The sequence below is a fragment of the Canis lupus genome, chromosome 27 (genome assembly GCF_003254725.2).
Source record: "Canis lupus dingo isolate Sandy chromosome 27, ASM325472v2, whole genome shotgun sequence".
Taxonomy (NCBI): Eukaryota; Metazoa; Chordata; class Mammalia; order Carnivora; family Canidae; genus Canis; species Canis lupus.
In genome coordinates this window covers 35,543,833-35,561,647 of record NC_064269.1, presented here as the reverse complement: position 1 = coordinate 35,561,647, position 17,815 = coordinate 35,543,833, and the positions used below count along the sequence as shown (strand labels likewise).

General features: G+C 45.0%; 2 protein-coding genes across 16 annotated transcripts in view; one reads left to right on the top strand and one right to left on the bottom strand.

Annotated features, from left to right (window-relative positions):
- The window catches only part of LOC112665386 (uncharacterized), a 63,102-nt gene extending 53,954 nt beyond the window's left edge, over positions 1 to 9,148 (bottom strand). The window contains exons 1-6 of the mRNA XM_025455070.3: positions 9,023 to 9,148; positions 8,718 to 8,838; positions 7,819 to 7,893; positions 2,521 to 2,613; positions 815 to 904; positions 338 to 415 (exon numbers count right to left, since the gene is read on the bottom strand). Of these exons, the coding sequence (XP_025310855.3) occupies positions 338 to 415; positions 815 to 904; positions 2,521 to 2,613; positions 7,819 to 7,893; positions 8,718 to 8,838; positions 9,023 to 9,109 (544 nt within the window). The 5' untranslated portion in view covers positions 9,110 to 9,148. The remainder of the gene's footprint in view (positions 1 to 337; positions 416 to 814; positions 905 to 2,520; positions 2,614 to 7,818; positions 7,894 to 8,717; positions 8,839 to 9,022) is intronic.
- LOC112665388 (ubiquitin carboxyl-terminal hydrolase 6-like) lies at positions 8,917 to 17,026 on the top strand. 15 transcript variants are annotated; one of them, XR_007406462.1, is made up of 8 exons: positions 9,447 to 9,750; positions 11,793 to 11,881; positions 12,652 to 12,737; positions 13,929 to 13,968; positions 14,255 to 14,336; positions 14,691 to 14,768; positions 15,636 to 15,758; positions 16,795 to 17,026. XR_007406462.1 is itself a non-coding variant. In XM_025455086.3 (7 exons), exons 1-7 carry the CDS (start codon positions 9,356 to 9,358, stop codon positions 16,939 to 16,941), a joined length of 531 nt encoding a protein of 176 aa, XP_025310871.3. In that variant the 5' UTR covers positions 8,938 to 9,355; the 3' UTR covers positions 16,942 to 17,026. The 15 variants fall into 15 exon arrangements, 13 of the variants coding, with proteins under 13 accessions (XP_025310872.3, XP_048958615.1, XP_025310871.3 ...); XR_007406463.1 differs by having other exon boundaries at positions 9,452 to 9,750; positions 11,793 to 11,885; XM_025455086.3 differs by lacking the exons at positions 9,447 to 9,750; positions 15,636 to 15,758 and adding an exon at positions 8,938 to 9,364.
- The last annotated feature ends 789 nt before the right edge of the window (positions 17,027 to 17,815 follow it).

Genomic DNA, 17,815 nt, shown 5'->3' with positions numbered 1-17,815 from the left:
GAAATGAAGATTTGGGAGAAAATATTTCAAAAGCCTATTAAAAACCAAACCTCTCCATTTCTTACAGTATTGGGTTTAACCAGTCTTAAGAATTAGTTTGTATTTATTTCTCAATGTGTCTCCTAGAACACCTCTTTGAGTAATGAAACTGAATATATGTGTAATACTCTCTACAACTATTCTGTTATTTATACTTTTGACAAATTCAGAATAATCATTCCACTTTTATAGCATACATGCATTAGAACGAAAGATCTATTCCATAACAGTATGAGATACTTTGAGGCAGGGACAATCATTAAAATGAAATTTCCCAGGTAGTCGTTCAAACACTTACAGGAAATAAGAACTATTGTTATCACAGTGGACATCAAGACAAAGCAGATGATTCCCAGCATCCTAGCAAGGATCTTCCCTGGAAATAGTAGTAAATATTAGGAACAGAAATGAAAACACTGACAAAGGATGGATGGAAATAATCATTTAGGAAATTTACATACAAAAGAACCAGCGATGCACACGGAGTCCACATATAGAAACTTGGACCCCAAACTGTATCTACCATTGAAATCTTTTCTCAGAATATACTATCTCATGTTCAGAAAGGTAATATTCCATGAGTTATCAAAGACTATGAATTACAACAGTGCTTGAGTAAAATTAGTCTATTAGTCTACAATACTATTTACCAACTCCAAGCTCTGATCCTTACAAATGAAAAATATAGGACATCATTTCCTACTCATTCTCTCCACCAATGTGCCCCAGAGCACATTCTAGAACAGTTACACTGTGTGTGATTTAAATGTTTTACCTTTGCAGTGGTAGTTCTTTCGTTCCCCTGGATGATCCTGAGAAGCATTTTGAAGATTTAATTCTGTATAGGTTATTTCTTGCTCAGTTACTGAAATGGAATTTTTAGTGCCCTTAGCTTTCATTTGTTGTCTCTTTGAGTTATTCACTCGATTAAGTTCTGCATAGGTACATCCTTGGTTATTCATCTCTGTAGCTGTGTAGTGGCAAGCACAGTGCCAAGCGGAACTGAACTGAAGGACTTGATGAAGACTGTATTTAATGACAAAACTGCCAGGACGGTCACACTGGGTGGAGCGTGAGGTGGGTGATAGTACTCATTTGCAGTTGATAATGTAAAATCTGGTACTAATTCCCTTAGAGCTTTAAATCCAGTCATGCTTAAACATTGAGGAGTCTGATTGGGAAATAGTTTTAGTACATAAAAGAACTTCCTGTAATAAATTACTTTTATTTGATGACATTTCTGTATTAGAAGGTGATGTGTTCTTATCAATGATCTTTTATTTTGAATAATTGTAGAGTTCTGAGAAATTAAATTTTAAAAGAAAAATTATATATGTTCAAATGTCATGCGATACACTAAACTTATCCCAAACCTTAACAATATTGAAACAAAATAACAAAAACCATGTTTTGAAAACTATTCACTTAACACCAGAAATTGGTATTAATGGCAAAATATGAAACCATAAAATGATAAATAAAAATGTAGAACATTTATGGAAGAACACTGTTGTTACAAACTTTCAGAAAGATCCTATGACTGTCCTAGGTTGTGAGCATAGCTTTGGTTGTGTAAGCAATTTTATCAAATCAACTAAATGTAAATTAATAATTCCACCAATGAGTTTTGAAGTCAGTGAGATCTAGAATTACTTCTGGCTCTCAAATTTACAAAATGTGATCTTTAAAAAGTTACTTTATGTCTAGCAATTTAGTTTACTAATTTAAAATTGGAGTAAAAAGGTATAATTTATAATGCATACAAATCACTTAATATTCAATCCGGCTTTCATAAACTCAACTATATATTAGTTATTTTGATTTTTAACACAATAGCCACATTATAATTACTAATTCATTTTCATTAGATGATGCAACATCTAACGAATTAGACAGTAGTACCTTTCAGTATGGAATTTTTTGCCAAGTTTTACTCAATTTATTTAAAAAGTCTTTTGACTATTCATAGTTAAATCTAAAGTAGCATTTTACAGAAGGAACTTCTTCCTGCTTTTTATAAAAAACCAAACTAGTTTCATTTACCTAAGTAAGTGCATGAGGAATAATGTTTTACCTCACTCTTTGATGAATTCATTTTGAGAGATCATTTTTAAAGCCTGAGCTAAATATCAAATCTTACATGTAATTATATCTAGACTGATGACAAATCCAAAATTAACTGTTTCTTATCATGATGCTTATGCAATTTCACTTGACTTTATATAGATTTATAGACCCAGCTATGTGTGTTTGTATACACTTGATTACTTCACCATAGGTAATATTTTAAATACTTTAAAAATTTTTCTAAGATATTTCATATTTATTCTTATTTTTCACCCTGAATTGTTGGAATAAAAATACCAACGTTCTTTGTGATTTGATTGTATATTAATTATACCTCGAGTACATCCCATCTAGCATTTGAAATCTCCCACTAAAAGTTGGCTATTAGAGAGACAGGGCAGTAGAGCTACATACCTTCTGTTGGCCAGAAAGTGATGCATCTTCCAGTAGGAGACCTTGTTACTCTTGTAAACAGGTAATATCTGTGGTCTTCACAGACTGCCGACCCTGTGAGAGCTCAGAGTGAGGTAATAGTGGAAAAAGTTGATTTCTTATCAATGTGTCACTTAAAATTTGAACAGGAAATTCTTACCCTTGGGCTACTTTGAAGACACTTTATCTCATCACACACCTCCAGAATGTAGCAGCTTTCAGCTTTTATTGTGTCATTTAATTGGCATGTGTCTCTGAGAAATTTTTATATTCCAGATGATATTGGGGTCAGAGACTTGACCACCCAGGCTGTTCACTTACTTTCATCCGTATCACAAACACTGAGAATCTAGACCTTGTGAGAAATGTCTTTTGATGTTTAAGTTTTAATTTGAGATAAGATTGCTAAATTATCATCACATGCTTCTTTCTTGTGCCCTTGCTATGTCACTTCTATTATACTAAAAATACTCTAAAATCATCATCCCAGTAACAGGGATGTACTGGTATTTGACACTAATTCCGAAGACTTCCATTTTCAACTTTATTGTCACTGACACAATGACATCAATTTCCAAATTTCTCTATTCTTCTGCCTTAGTTTTTAATACACCTGCATTCAATTATATTATCTTTAAATAAATTATTTAGATTTCTGCTGAATAGAATACATTTCTGGGAAGGATATCAAAAAATATTGAACAATAACACCATGGCAGAGATTTAAATATTAAGTAATTACTCAAATATTCATTGATTCATCCTCCCATGATAACTAGTTGTATAGGAATAGAAATATTTCTTCTAAATGACAAAAGCCTAACTACATAAGGGAAGATGAAGGCAAATTTTTAAAATGTTATTTTATTTAAATTCAGTTAATTAACATTTAGTGTATCATTAGTTTCAGAAGTAGAGTTCAGTTATAAAGATGAAGGTATTTTTAGATTTTTAGAAAAATTGAGGAGGCAGAAAAAGTACTTTTAAAATGCAATTATTTATTTATTTTTTGCATCTATGTTTCTATTGATCTGTATGTTTCCCTTTTTCTTTGCAACACTGGGTGACAATTTTATTTTTAATGATGCATAATTCACATACAACATTATATTAGTTCCAGTGTCCAACATAGTGATTCAAACCTTATATACATTATGAAATATTCACCACTGTATAGCTTGCTACCGTTTGTCACCATGCAAAGTTATAACAATATTGTTGACTATGTTTCCGATGCTATAATTAATATCACTTATTTATTTTTAAGTGTTCATTTAAATTCTGGTTAGTAAACATACAATATAATATTAATTTCAGGTGTAAAGTATAGTGATTCAACACTTCCATACAACACTACTGCAAGAAGTCCACTCTTAATTCGATCATGCATTTAACCCAGCACCACACCATCAGTTTGTTCTCCACAGTTAAGACTGTTTCTTGCTTAGCCTCCCTCTATCTTTTTTACCCTTTGCTCCTTTATTTTGTTTCTTAAATTCCACATATGAGGGAAATCATATGGTATTTGTCTTTCTCTAGCTGAATTATTTTGCTTAGAATCATAATACTCTTTAGCTCCATCCATAGTATTGCAAGTGGCAAGATTTTCTTTACTGCCTGAGTAATATTCATGTATATCATATGAATATATATACTATGAATATATATTTTATGAATATATGTTACATATATATAAAATCTCATATATTTTTTACCCATTCATCAGTCAATCAATCAGTGGACATGGGCTGCTCCATTTTTTGGCTATCGTAGAAAATGTTGCTATACTTGGTCATGGTGAATAATTTTTTTAATGTACTGTTGGATCCTATTGGCCAGTATCTTGTTGAGAATTTTTGCATCCATGTTCATCAGGGATATTGGTCTGTAATTCTCCTTTTTGGTGGGGTCTTTGTCTGGTTTTGGAATTAAGGTGATGCTGGCCTCATAGAATGAATTTGGAAGTACTCCATCTCTTTCTATCTTTCCAAACAGCTTTAGGAGAATAGGTATGGTTTCTTCTTTAAACGTTTGATAAAATTCCCCTGGGAAGCCATCTGGCCCTGGACTCTTGTGTTTGGGAGGTTTTTGATGACTGCTTCAATTTCCTCCCTAGTTATTGGCCTGTTCAGGTTTTCTATTTCTTCCTGTTCCAGTTTTGGTAGTTTGTGGCTTTCCAGGAATGCGTCCATTTCTTCTAGATTGCCTAATTTATTGGCGTATAGCTGTTCATAATATGTTTTTAAAATCGTTTGTATTTCCTTGGTGTTGGTAGAAATCTCTCCTTTCTCATTCATGATTTTATTAATTTGAGTCTTTTCTCTCTTCTTTTTAATAAGGCTGGCTAATGGTTTATCTATCTTATTAATTCTTTCAAAGAACCAATTCCTGGTTCTGTTGATCTGTTCCACAGTTCTTCTGGTCTCGATTTCGTTGAGTTCTGCTCGAATCTTTATTAACTCCCTTCTTCTCTTGGGTGTAGGATTTATCCCTGGGACACAAGGCTGGTTCAACACCCGTAAAACAATCAGTGTGATTCATCATATCAGCAAGAGAAAAACCAAGAACCATATGATCCTCTCTTTGGATGCAGAGAAAGCATTTGACAAAATACAGCATCCATTCCTGATCAAAACTCTTCAGAGTGTAGGGATAGAGGGAACATTCCTCGACATCTTAAAAGCCATCTATGAAAAGCCCACAGCAAATATCATTCTCAATGGGGAAGCACTGGGAGCCTTTCCCCTAAGATCAGGAACAAGACAGGGATGTCCACTCTCACCAATGCTGTTCAACATAGTACTGGAAGTCCTAGCCTCAGCAATCCAACAACAAAAAGACATTAAAGGCATTCAAATTGGCAAAGAAGAAGTCAAACTCTCCCTCTTCGCCGATGACATGATACTCTACTTAGAAAACCCAAAAGTCTCCACCCCAAGATTGCTAGAACTCATACAGCAATTCGGTAGCGTGGCAGGATACAAAATCAATGCCCAGAAGTCAGTGGCATTTCTATACACTAACAATGAGACTGAAGAAAGAGAAATTAAGGAGTCAATCCCATTTACAATTGCACCCAAAAGCATAAGATACCTAGGAATAAACCTCACCAAAGAGGTAAAGGATCTATACCCTCAAAACTAGAGAACACTTCTGAAAGAAATTGAGGAAGACACAAAGAGATGGAAAAATATTCCATGCTCATGGATTGGCAGAATTCATATTGTGAAAATGTCAATGTTACCCAGGGCAATTTACACGTTTAATGCAATCCCTATCAAAATACCATGGACTTTCTTCAGAGAGTTAGAACAAATTATTTTAAGATTTGTGTGGAATCAGAAAAGACCCCGAATAGCCAGGGGAATTTTTAAAAAAGAAAACCATATCTGGGGGCATCACAATGCCAGATTTCAGGTTGTACTACAAAGCTGTGGTCATCAAGACAGTGTGGTACTGGCACAAAAACAGACACATAGATCAGTGGAACAGAATAGAGAATCCAGAAGTGGACCCTGAACTTTATGGTCAACTAATATTCGATAAAGGAGGAAAGACTATCCATTGGAAGAAAGACAGTCTCTTCAATAAATGGTGCTGGGAAAATTGGACATCCACATGCAGAAGAATGAAACTAGACCACTCCCTTTCACCATACACAAAGATAAACTCAAAATGGATGAAAGATCTAAATGTGAGACAAGATTCCATCAAAATCCTAGAGAAGAACACAGGCAACACCCTTTTTGAACTCGGCCATAGTAACTTCTTGCAAGATACATCCACGAAGGCAAAAGAAACAAAAGCAAAAATGAACTATTGGGACTTCATCAAGATAAGAAGCTTTTGCACAGCAAAGGATACAGTCAACAAAACTCAAAGACAACCTACAGAATGGGAGAAGATATTTGCAAATGACATATCATATAAAGGGCTAGTGTCCAAGATCTATAAAGAACTTATTAAACTCAACACCAAAGAAACAAACAATCCAATCATGAAATGGGCAAAAGACATGAACAGAAATCTCACAGAGGAAGACATACACATGGCCAACATGCACATGAGAAAATGCTCTGCATCACTTGCCATCAGGGAAATACAAATCAAAACCACCATGAGATACCACCTCACACCAGTGAGAATGGGGAAAATTAACAAGGCAGGAAACCACAAATGTTGGAGAGGATGCGGAGAAAAGGGAACCCTCATACACTGTTGGTGGGAATGTGAACTGGTGCAGCCACTCTGGAAAACTGTGTGGAGGTTCCTCAAACAGTTAAAAATAGACCTGCCCTATGACCCAGCAATTGCACTGTTGGGGATTTACCCCAAAGATACAAATGCAATGAAACGCTGGGTCACCTGCACCCCGATGTTTATAGCAGCAATGGCCACGATAGCCAAACTGTGGAAGGAGCCTCGGTGTCCAACGAAAGATGAATGGATAAAGATGTGGTTTATGTATACAATGGAGTATTTCTCAGCTATTAGAAATGACAAATACCCACCATTTGCTTCAACGTGGATGGAACTGGAGGGTATTATGCTGAGTGAAGTAAGCCAGTCAGAGAAGGACAAACATTATATGTTCTCATTCATTTGGGGAATATAAATAATAGTGAAAGGGAATATAAGGGAAGGGAGAAGAAATGTGTGGGAAATATCAGAAAGGGAGACAGAACGTAAAGACTGCTAACTCTGGGAAACGAACTAGGGGTGGTAGAAGGGGAGGAGGGCGGGGGGTGGGAGTGAATGGGTGACGGGCACTGGGGGTTATTCTGTATGTTAGTAAATTGAACACCAATAAAAAATAAATTAAAAAAAAAAAGGAAACCAAAGCTGGAGGCGTCACAATTCTGGATTTCAAGTTGTACTACTGAAGTAGTAAGGCTGTACTCATCAAGACAGTGTGGTACTGACACAAAAACAGGCACATAGATCAATGGAACAGAATAGAGAACCCAGAAATGGGCCCTCAACTCTATGGTCAACTCGTCTTTGACAAATGAGGAAACAATATCCAATGGAAAAAAGACAAATGGTGTTGGGAATTGGACAGCCACATGCATAAGAATGAAACTGGACCATTCTCTTACACTACACACAAAAATAAACTCAAAATGACTGAACGACCTAAATGTGGGACAGGAATCCATCAAAATCCTGCAGGAGAAAATAGGCAGAAACCTCTTTGACCTCCGCCACAGCAACTTCTTGCTAGACACCTCTCCAGAGGCATTTAGAATGAGTGATCCCTGGCGACTGGGTCATACACACCTGAACTGGCCTGTGAGTCAGAAATATCACAATATCCTTTCACAGGGGAGAGCCACTTGAGGACATCAGCAGATTCTAGAAAGCCAAAGAATAAAATCCAGCAGTTACATATAAATTGTGAACAAAATCATAAGTAATGTAAGAAAAAAAATGTTTAAAAAACTTTGTAAGAAAATCAGCAAATATCATGAGGGATCATGTAATGCTGAGGCCACTTCCCCTAAAATAGGGAAGACAGAAACAGAAATGTTTGCTATTATCCTTGATACTCTAATAGTTTTGATAGTATTAGCTAATAAAATCAGGCAAGAAAATAAGTTTTACACAGGATAAAAGAAAAAAAAAGCGAGCTTCCCCCACAAGTGATATGATTCTGCACTTGGAAATCTCATGGCATTATGCAAACTCCTATGAATCAGAATCAGAATAGGAATCTAGGAAGTTGGCTGGGTACAGGAAACCATGCAGAAGTTGACAGTTTCCTCAATAGAAGGAAACAAAACTTAAAACCAAGAAACACAGGGACACCTGGGTGGCTCAGCAGTTGAGCATTTGCCTTTGGCACAGGGGGGGTGGGGACGTGGCTAATCCTGGGATCTGGGATCAAGTCCCACATCCAGCTCCTTGCAGGAAGCCTGCTTCTCCCTCTGCCTATGTCTCTGCCTCTTTCTCTGTCTCTCATGAATACACAAGATCAAAAAAAAAAAAATGGGAAACACACATATCAGCTCTATGCTGAGCCCCAAGGATACTTTTTTTTCTTTCAGGTACAGGAGCTTAGAATGGAGGGTGTTGGGGCTGTGGGGCTCTGTGTTCCTCCAGGACAGGCTTAGTATTAGGGTTATGGGACCGGACACCCTGGACAGGCTTGGAGCCCCAGAAGCCCTCCCCTCACCGACCCGGAGTGGGAACCAACCAGGTGGGCTGGTGCCAGATTCCTGCTTGGTGAAGCAGAATGAGCTCGTGGATGGGGATGCGACAGGGAGGATAACTGGACGCTGCCACACCTCGTCTTGCTGGCTGTAGGGCTGAGGCAGGGGTCAGGAGGGAGAAGAGGCCCTGCGCCCCCTCCCCACCTCCCCCAGTGCCCTGAAGTGGGCAGACTGCAGGGAGCAGCCTCCCCAAGGGCAAGCTCAGGAAACAGGCTGGCGCCCCAATCCTAGACAGACCCCTGTGGTGGGGAGAGGAGCAGCCTCAGGCTGACCTTCCCGAGGCCCCTCCCCACCCAGGGCTGCTGAGCAGGAGCCCTGATGTGGGCGTCAGGGCACTTGTCATGGGCACTTGTGACCATCCCTGGCTTCAGACGCAAGGGAAGGAAGGAGGTTCCCGCAGAACACACTCACGTGGCAGCTAACTGCCCCCTGCTAGGATGGCAGTTGGTGGCAGTTAGGGGTCTGTGCTCCTGACCTGGCTCCTCCTCCCCAGTTCGGCCCACAGAAAATGAAGGGGCAGGTCAAGCTCTTCCCCTAGTGCGTAAAGCAGATCAGCCTGGATGTGACCCCGACCTTCCGCAGCCACATCGTATTCTGGGACCGCTATGCTGGAGGTGAGGCTGCTGGGCAAGCAGGGTCCTCGGGGGGGGGGGGGGGGGGCAGGGGAGCCCCGTCGGGCCCAGGGGAGGCACAGGGGACCTCAGAGTGGGGAGTGCAGGGTCTCTGAGGAGAGCAGGGAAAGGCAGCAGCAAAAAATTACTGCCACATGGTAGAAGTGCTCTGGACTACCACGTGCCCAGGCTGGGGTCTGAGGCCATGGTGGGGGGAGGCGCTCCTGGCATCGCTTTGTGAGCCGAACCGCAAAGGGTTACGTAGATCTGGCCACGTGAAGAGCAGAGGGGCGTGGGCCGTGGGTAGGGGACACTACTGGGAGACGGGGGCCAGGCAACACAGACGAGGCTGGACAAGGATACACATGGACCAAATGAGGGTCAGAAGGGTCAGAATAAGTAACACTCACTCTTGGTGTTTTTATATATATATCTGATTTTTTTTCCATTTTGTTTTGGACAATTTCCATCATTGGTAAAGAGAAATAGTATGATGAACGCCCCAATGCCGTCACCAGGTCCAGCCCAGGGTTCTGTGCTCATCCCATGCTTCCCCAGCCTCAAGGGTGTCACAGCAAACCAGGGACCTCGGGTCTACTTTATCTGTGGACATCTCCACTTGAGCTATAGAAAAAGGGGATCCCCTTGGTATTCGTGCCCAGGACACCATCACCACCCGGCAAGGATTTAGTGCATCCCTTAGTCTACAGCGAGTGTTGGTGCCTCCCTGGGCATGGAGGTTCTCTGGATGGTCTGTTCTCATCAGAAGCCCAGGTTTTGGGTTGTGCCTCTGTGCGCGGATGGAGACCCTAATGGGGGAGGGGGCGTGGCTGAGCGGGAGGAATGGGAATGCAGTGGGCGCTCAGACAAGCTGGGGTGCAGGTGGATGCAGATCTGTCTGTATGGAGACCGTGGTGGCCAGCAAGGTGCTTCAAAGCCTGGGACTCTGGAGGGAGTGACCAAGAGGGCCACCCAGGCCAAGGCTGGCGCTGAGAAGCCGCCAGGCAGGCGTAGACTGGGGCTTCCCAAGTCCTGCAGACCACCTGTCAGCGCCTGATATACACCTCCAGTTGTATCTGAAAGCACGGGGATCCCTCAGAAGTGAAGGTCATGGCAGTTTGGCCCAGGATGTCCAAGGGTATTTTGGAGGAGCAAGTGAGTGACAGTGGTGATGGGTTGTCTCTCAGGGCAAGAGGAAGGAACACTCTAGGGTGTCAGCTATAGTAGCTGAGGACATTGCTGGAGTGTTCACCAAGTGGGAGAACCAAGCAAAACCACCTTGAGGTAGGGTTGTCTTACTTTAGGGAATTTAGGGATGCCCATGAGACACCCAGGGATTTAGCTATAGGCTGAATGGAGAGGGATGGCAACCTGGTGACTATGTACTACCATGGGGAGGGGGCCCAGCGCCGACCCCTGGGCACACCTGGCATCACTGTCAACCAGGGAAGGGAAAGCTCATCCTGGGGCCAGGACCAGCGGCTGGGGGCCCAAGGGAGGCTGGCACAGGGGGTTAAGTTGCCATGAAGCTAGTGTGGCTCAATATCCCTCACCTGCTCAGGCTTCTCCAGGCACCAGGACAGACCCTAGCAATGGGTTCCATTGTCACAAATTGTAAAATTTGTCAAATGAAGGCATGTGTGCAGTTTGGGGACAAAGGGGCTAATTGGGTGAACCACTTCATCTTCCTTCCTTCCTTCCTTCCTTCCTTCCTTCCTTCCTTCCTTCCTTCCTTCCTTCCTTCCCTCCATCTTCCTTCCTTCCGTCTTCCTTCCTTCCACACTGAGAAGGACTGTGTGACATATGACCTCCCTGGTACTGACCAGTAAGAGACTCCATTTCTGGGAGAGTTTCAGAACTGGTTAGATGAGGTCTTGAGCCCCAGTGTGGTGACATGACCTAGCATAAATGACTCCATTTGGGGCCTATGGTTTTCTTTCAAACAGGTTGGAGGCAGCAAAATTCCAGCCATGGACTCACACTGTTTCCTGTGTTTCAGTTTAGTGTCAACTAAGATCCAGGCTGTTTGGGGTTCATGTTGTACACACAGGTTATCTGCCGTGATGTGCTCAAGAATTCATTGACATTACTATCCATCTAAACAGCAGGATTCTGCTGTTTAAACCTTGACAGCCTTTGTGTTTACTGCTGGCTCCCCCCACAGAGTCCGTGGGTCTGTGCGGGAACCTCCGAGGGGCCACAGAGCACCACTGCATCTCCAGCCCACAGTGTGAGGGTCGCGCTTACATGCAGAGCCTCTGCCTCAGACCACTATCTGCTGGGGGATTGTCTTTCCTATTGTCTCATGTTTTTCTCCTGTAATGCTGAAGCTCATTTTCCTGGGCCCCTTTCATTTTATTGATTCCTGCCATTCCCTGAAATCTCTGACTCCTTCAATAGGCTCACAGTGTCCTCTTTCATTCATGTTCAGCTTATCGTACCCCAAACTCACGTGCCACTAAGAACGCACCATGGACAGCACCGGGCTGTCTTGCGATGCCTGTCTGCACTGGAGCCCCTGTATGTGAGTTGTCTGATTTCTTTTTAAGCAGTAGTGTTTTTACAGTCAGAAAACAACCTATGAATGTTTTTTGCCAAACAATTTGCTGCCTGTCACTAAGAATGCCCCTGCTCCCCTCTAAGGGCTCTCATTTCCTATTTCTAGGAAGTAAGAAGCTTCCCACTGACGTGGATGCATTCTGTGTGTATTTTTCCCTATTGTTTAGTTTCAGGAGTACAACAACCGATTAGACCAATCTGTACATTACTCGGTGCTCCCCATGAGAAGTGCCGCCATCTGTTCCCTGATGAGGTTCTGACATTTTCACTAACTGTATTCCCTATTCTGTTCTTTTCATCCTCGTGACTTAATACCTGGAAGTCTGCGGCTCTGAATCCCCGTCCCCTATCTGCCGTGCCCCCCACAGCCTCTGCTCTGCCACCACCACGTTTGTTCTCTGTATTGAAGAGTCTGTTTGATTTTTCCTTGGTTCCTTTGTTTTGTTTTTTCAGATCCCACATATGAGTGAAAGCATACAGTATCTGTCTTTTTCTATCTACCTGACTTCTTTCACTCGACGTATAACCTCGGTCCTTCCAGGCTGTCACCATTGACAGGCTGTCAGGCACTCCCCCTGGACAGATAGGTCCTGTGCTCTCATGCTATACCATTTTCAGAGGGTCCTGGGCTCCCTCAGGATTCAGGGGAGTGAGGAGCCATTCTGCTCCCTCTTTTCACCTATGTCCTTGGCTCTGAGGTATCCCTGCTGTGGGGGCCCCCTCTGTTTCAGGCACACCAAGCAGGGTCTCCAATGGAACCTCAGGAAGATACTGACCTCTCGCTGTGCAGGGTCACTGACCATCATGGTTTTCTGCAGTGAGTCATCTAGACCCCCCTTCATCACATCTCAGGGGGGTGGTCTCCACTTACAGGAATGCCTCTCTGGAGGCAGGACCCATCTCACCAGGTCAGGCCCTCATCCCCTGGAGCCCGCTGAGGGCCAGAGTCTGTGCTAGCCTAGGGCTGCGAGACCCAGGAGGCAAACCCGGAAGTGGGCAGGAATAGAGCTGGGCCTTGGGCCGGGCACCTCTACACTCAGAGGTGTGGCCTCAAGGCCTGCTTTGGGGAGGGCCATATGTGTGCCTTCTGTACTCAGAGGGTGGATCCAGTCAGTTCAGCAGGCTCCAGAGGGTGAGGGGCTCTGGGACATGACGTCCTTTCTGTAGGAGGACAGTCTGGTCTGGAGCAAGATGGGACTGATGCTCCCCACTGACACCCTCAAGGCAAGGGCCTCCATAGCTCCAAAGGCTTCTGTGGGACTGCAGGAAGTTCAGCTATAAGACAAGGTCAGGGAGGGAGGGTGCAGAGCAGAGGGAAGGGACAACCAGCATGGACAGGAGGAGGGAAGAAGGGGAAGAGTCTGCCCTGGGGAGGGCACATGGGACGGTGGATAGAACAGTGGGAGGGAGGGAAGGTGGCTGCTGGGCTGATGCAACCACAAGAACCTCACAGAGGCTGGAGACTTGATAGAGGCCAACTGGGCTGCTCCCAGGACCCTTGGTCACTGCTCACCACCCAGGGACAAGTGTCCATTTGGATGGGCCAGGGGTGTGTCATGCTCAGGAATTCTGACAAGACAAGGGGTAACAGAGATGTCCTGACATAAAACAAGGGTGAAGTCACAGCACACACAGCAGGGATGATGGCAGGTTGCAGGGAGAGGCAGGCTGGACACTAGACACTGAGGCCCTGTGAAGGTGTGGGGACATCAGCTGGACGATCACAGGGTGCAACCAGTCTATACTGACAGCTCTCAGGCTGGCGCACTCTAGGACAGTGACAGGTCACCTCCTGGGGATGGCTGTGGGGGCGCCTCCTACCCCACTTGCCAGCAACAAACTTTCTCAGACTCCCACACAGAATGCTGCCCCTGGATGACCCACAGGCACCTGGAAGCCCCTGCCCTCCCTGGGGTCAGCCCTCTTCTCCCAAGTGTCCTGGGCTAAGACTTGTGGGCCAGGGGGTCAGGGACCCAGTCCTCAGGGCTCTGCTTCTCTTGCCTTCCAGGGAAAAGGAGCTGCCTGGCCCCAGCCCCCATGAGGCAAAGGTAATAGTCTGATCTGCTACAGGGCTGGATGTGGTCGCTGGACATGGGGCTAGGTTTCTCCAGACCCAGTGCCCAAAGCTGTCCCAAGGGGGATTTCACCAAACCCCCCTGTCCCAGGGCTACATGTGCTGCCAGGAACACACCTTGAGACGGGGAGCCAGGGCCAGTGTGAGAAGCGCTGTGAGTTTGTTCACATTAAGGGCCCAAAGGGTGGCTGGACACTACATGGAGCATCAATCTGAAATAGCTGGCAGCTTATCTACTGCCTCTACTTCTCATTTTGCAGCAAAAAATGCCAGGAGACCTGGAGAGCAGACAAGCAGGTGAAGATGCTGTGCAAATGGGACACATACCAGCACAGCAAGAAGGTGGGGCTCTGGGTGCCCACGGAGGGAGGACACTCTGTCCCATTGGGGGGATAGGGAGGGCAGCCCATTGCTGCCCAACACACCCTCCCTCCACCCCCAGAAGTATCCCCTTGCCTGGGGAGTCTGATGCCAGAGCCAAAGCCACCCCCCAGGCCCAAGGGGCACCAGAGGTAGCATCAGGTAAGAGCCACAGTCCCCTCGTCCTTGTGGGAGACAAGGCCCAGTACTAGGTAGACCAGCCTCTCCAGTAACACCATGGAGCAGAAGGCCAGAAATTTCTAGATGCCTCATGCTCCATCGGCTCTCTGATACCACCCTGGGCCTGTCTCACCAGCACTGCCTTCTTTCCTATAGATGCATGGAAGCATCTACAAAGGGGTCCCTCTGCAGGTGCGAGGTCAGGTTAAGTCCTGCCTGCTGGACACTGAGAAGGTAAAGTCAGAGAACAAAGGGAAGGAAATATGAGGTAGGGCCCTTCCACATGTGGGAGAGGCATGACCCTCAGATGAGGCCTTTTCAGGAGCTTAGGGGGAACCCATGGAAGGGGGGTGAAGTCAGGTGCCTCAGAGACCTGGAGGGCCCCAGACCTCTCCTGGTGCCTCTCAGCCCTGACAGCCCCACCCATCTCCCTGCCACACTCCACCTTGGGGGGCTGTAGGACTCAGGTGGGTGTCAGGAACAGAGAACCTAAGAGTTCTCCTCTCCCAGTGCCCTGAGGTGGACCATTGCCCTGAGGACAGATTCCAGGGAGCAGCCTCCCCAAGGGCAAGCTCAGGGAACAGGCTGGTGCCCCAGTCCTAGACAGACCCCTGTGGTGGGGAGAGGCGCTCCTGGCATTGCTTTGTGAGCCGAACCGCAAAGGGTTATGTAGATCTGGCCACGTGAAGAGCAGAGGGTGGGGGCCATGGGTAGGGGACACTAATGGGAGACAGGGGCCAGGCAACACAGACGAGGCTGGACAAGGATACACATGAACCAAATGAGGGTCAGAAGGGTCAGAATAAGTAACACTCACTCTTGGTGTTTTTATATATATATCTGATATTTTTTCCATTTTATTTTGGACAACTTCCATCATTGGTAAAGAGAAATAGTATGATGAACGCCCCAATGCCGTCACCAGGTCCAGCCCAGGGTTCTGTGCTCATCCCATGCTTCCCCAGCCTCAAGGGTGTCACAGCAAACCAGGGACCTCGGGTCTACCTTATCTGTGGACATCTCCATATGCATTTTAGAGAATAGCGATTCCACGGAGGGGCACCTACACTCCAATGTTTATACCAACAATGTCCACTATAGCCAAACCGTGAAAAGATCCCAGATGTCCATTGATAAATGAAAGGATAAAGAAGATATGATATATATATACATATATATATGAAAGAAATCTTGCCATTTGCAACAACATGGATGGAACTAAAGGTATTATGCTTATGCTAAGGGATATAAGTCAATCAGAGAAGGCAGTTACCATATAAGTCTACTCATATGTGGCATTTAAGAAACAAAACAGATGAGCAGAGGGGGAGGGAGGTAAAAATAAAACAAGACAGAATCGGAGAGGGATTTAAACCATAAGAGACTCTTAACTATAGGGACCAAGCTGAGGGTTGCTCAGGGCAGGGGTTGGGGGATGGGATAACTGGGTGATGAGCATTGAAGACAGCATGTGATGACATGAGCACTGGGTGTTATATATGATGAATCACCGAATTCTACTTCTGAAACTATAATGTACTGTATGTTCATTAATTGAATTTAAATTTTAAAAAGGTAAAAATGGGTATCCCCTTGGTATGCATGCCCATGACATGATCACCACCCTGCAAGGATTTAGTGCACACGCTTAGTTTGCAGCCAGTAATGGCACCTCCTGGAGGCTCTCTAGACAATCTTTTATCATCAGAAACTCAGGTTTCATGTTGAGTCCCCAGGTGCCAGTGGAGACCTTGATGATGCTGGGACAGAGCGGAAGGGAAAGGAATGCAGTGTGTGTCCACACAGGTTGGGGTGCAGGTGGACGGACGCAGGGGATGGAACTCTGTGCGGGGTCTGTCACTAGCACATTACCAGCCCACACCTGTCAGAAAGGCTGACAGGCGGCACCTGGTGTTGGCATGCCCGTGGGGCAGCAGGACCTGGGTCATGCAGCCATGCTGGAAGGCAATCTGGTGGCTTCTTACAAAGCTGAATGGAGCCTCGTGATAGGCCCCAGTGGTGCTCATAGATATTGACCCAAATGATTTGAAAACATTTATCTGTATAAAACCTGCATGGATGTTCCCTGCTTTATTCACAATGGCTCAAATCTGGAGACAATCAAGATGCTCTTAGATGAACAAACACTGGTAATCCATAAAACAGATACAATTCAGGAATGAGCTATCCATGCACTCGATGCCATGGGTGTGATGTGCTTGGTGAAGGAAGCCAGACTCGTGTATGGTTGCATTCACAGGACATCTGGAACATCTGGACATCTGGAACAAGCCAGATCATGAAGAGGAGAAGAATCAGGGGCTACCACAAGCGGGTGCAGAGGGGAATGCCTAGCTACAAAGGGGAGGCTCAGGGTGGAGCAGCTGCTCTGGGGCTGGATGGGTAAAAATCCAGGAGCTGCACATCCCACAGTGTGAGCTTTAATGGAGACAAATAGAAAAAAAAATAAAAATAAACATCCATCACACTGAGTATCTGCATCTTATTGTGTGTAGACCTGATCCCCCCCCCAAAAAAAAAAAAAAACAAAACAAAACATTGTACAGTGAGGTGCCCTGAACATTGCAGGGCCTGTGTGGCTGGTTTCTTGGCCTCACTGGCCTCATGATGTCTGGGTTGGCCAGACAAGAGCAAAATCACCTTCCTGTCCCCTTTCCTAGACAGCAAACCCTGTTCCATGTTCTCTCGGTCTATTCCATGTACAACACTGTGAGTATCCCTGTCACCAGGCAGGTTACCCCTTGGGTATCATTGTCTTGAGCATTTATGACCAAACATGATGTACTAGTTAAGGACACCAGCTCCCAATGTCTCAGAGAGGCAAGAGAAGGGCTCTCTAAGACTAAGGAGGAGGGGCTGGGGTGCAGACCTCACTGCTGGGGAGGGACAGCCCCTGAGTCCTTGAGGCCTGAGACTGCATCGCTGTTGTCATAAAACTTGGGTCTGGATCCTGAAGGACCCTACTACTAATTAGTAACTGGGCAGGGAGGAAAGTTCCCACTACTCCAAACTCCACGACTTTAGATGGCCACCTTCCACGTAAGTGTGGCTCTTGCAGGAGGTGGGCTACTGCCGGGGCAGGAACCAGATTGTGGCCATCCTGCTGATGTTCTTGAGTGAGGAGGATGCTTTCTGGATGTTGGCCTAGCTGATAACCAACGAGAGGCATGCCATGTATGGTAGTCCAGGCCACTGGACTGGACTTGGAGCTCAGGAGAGTCACCCTTGGAGCTCAGGAGAGTCACCCCAGGCAGGCAGGG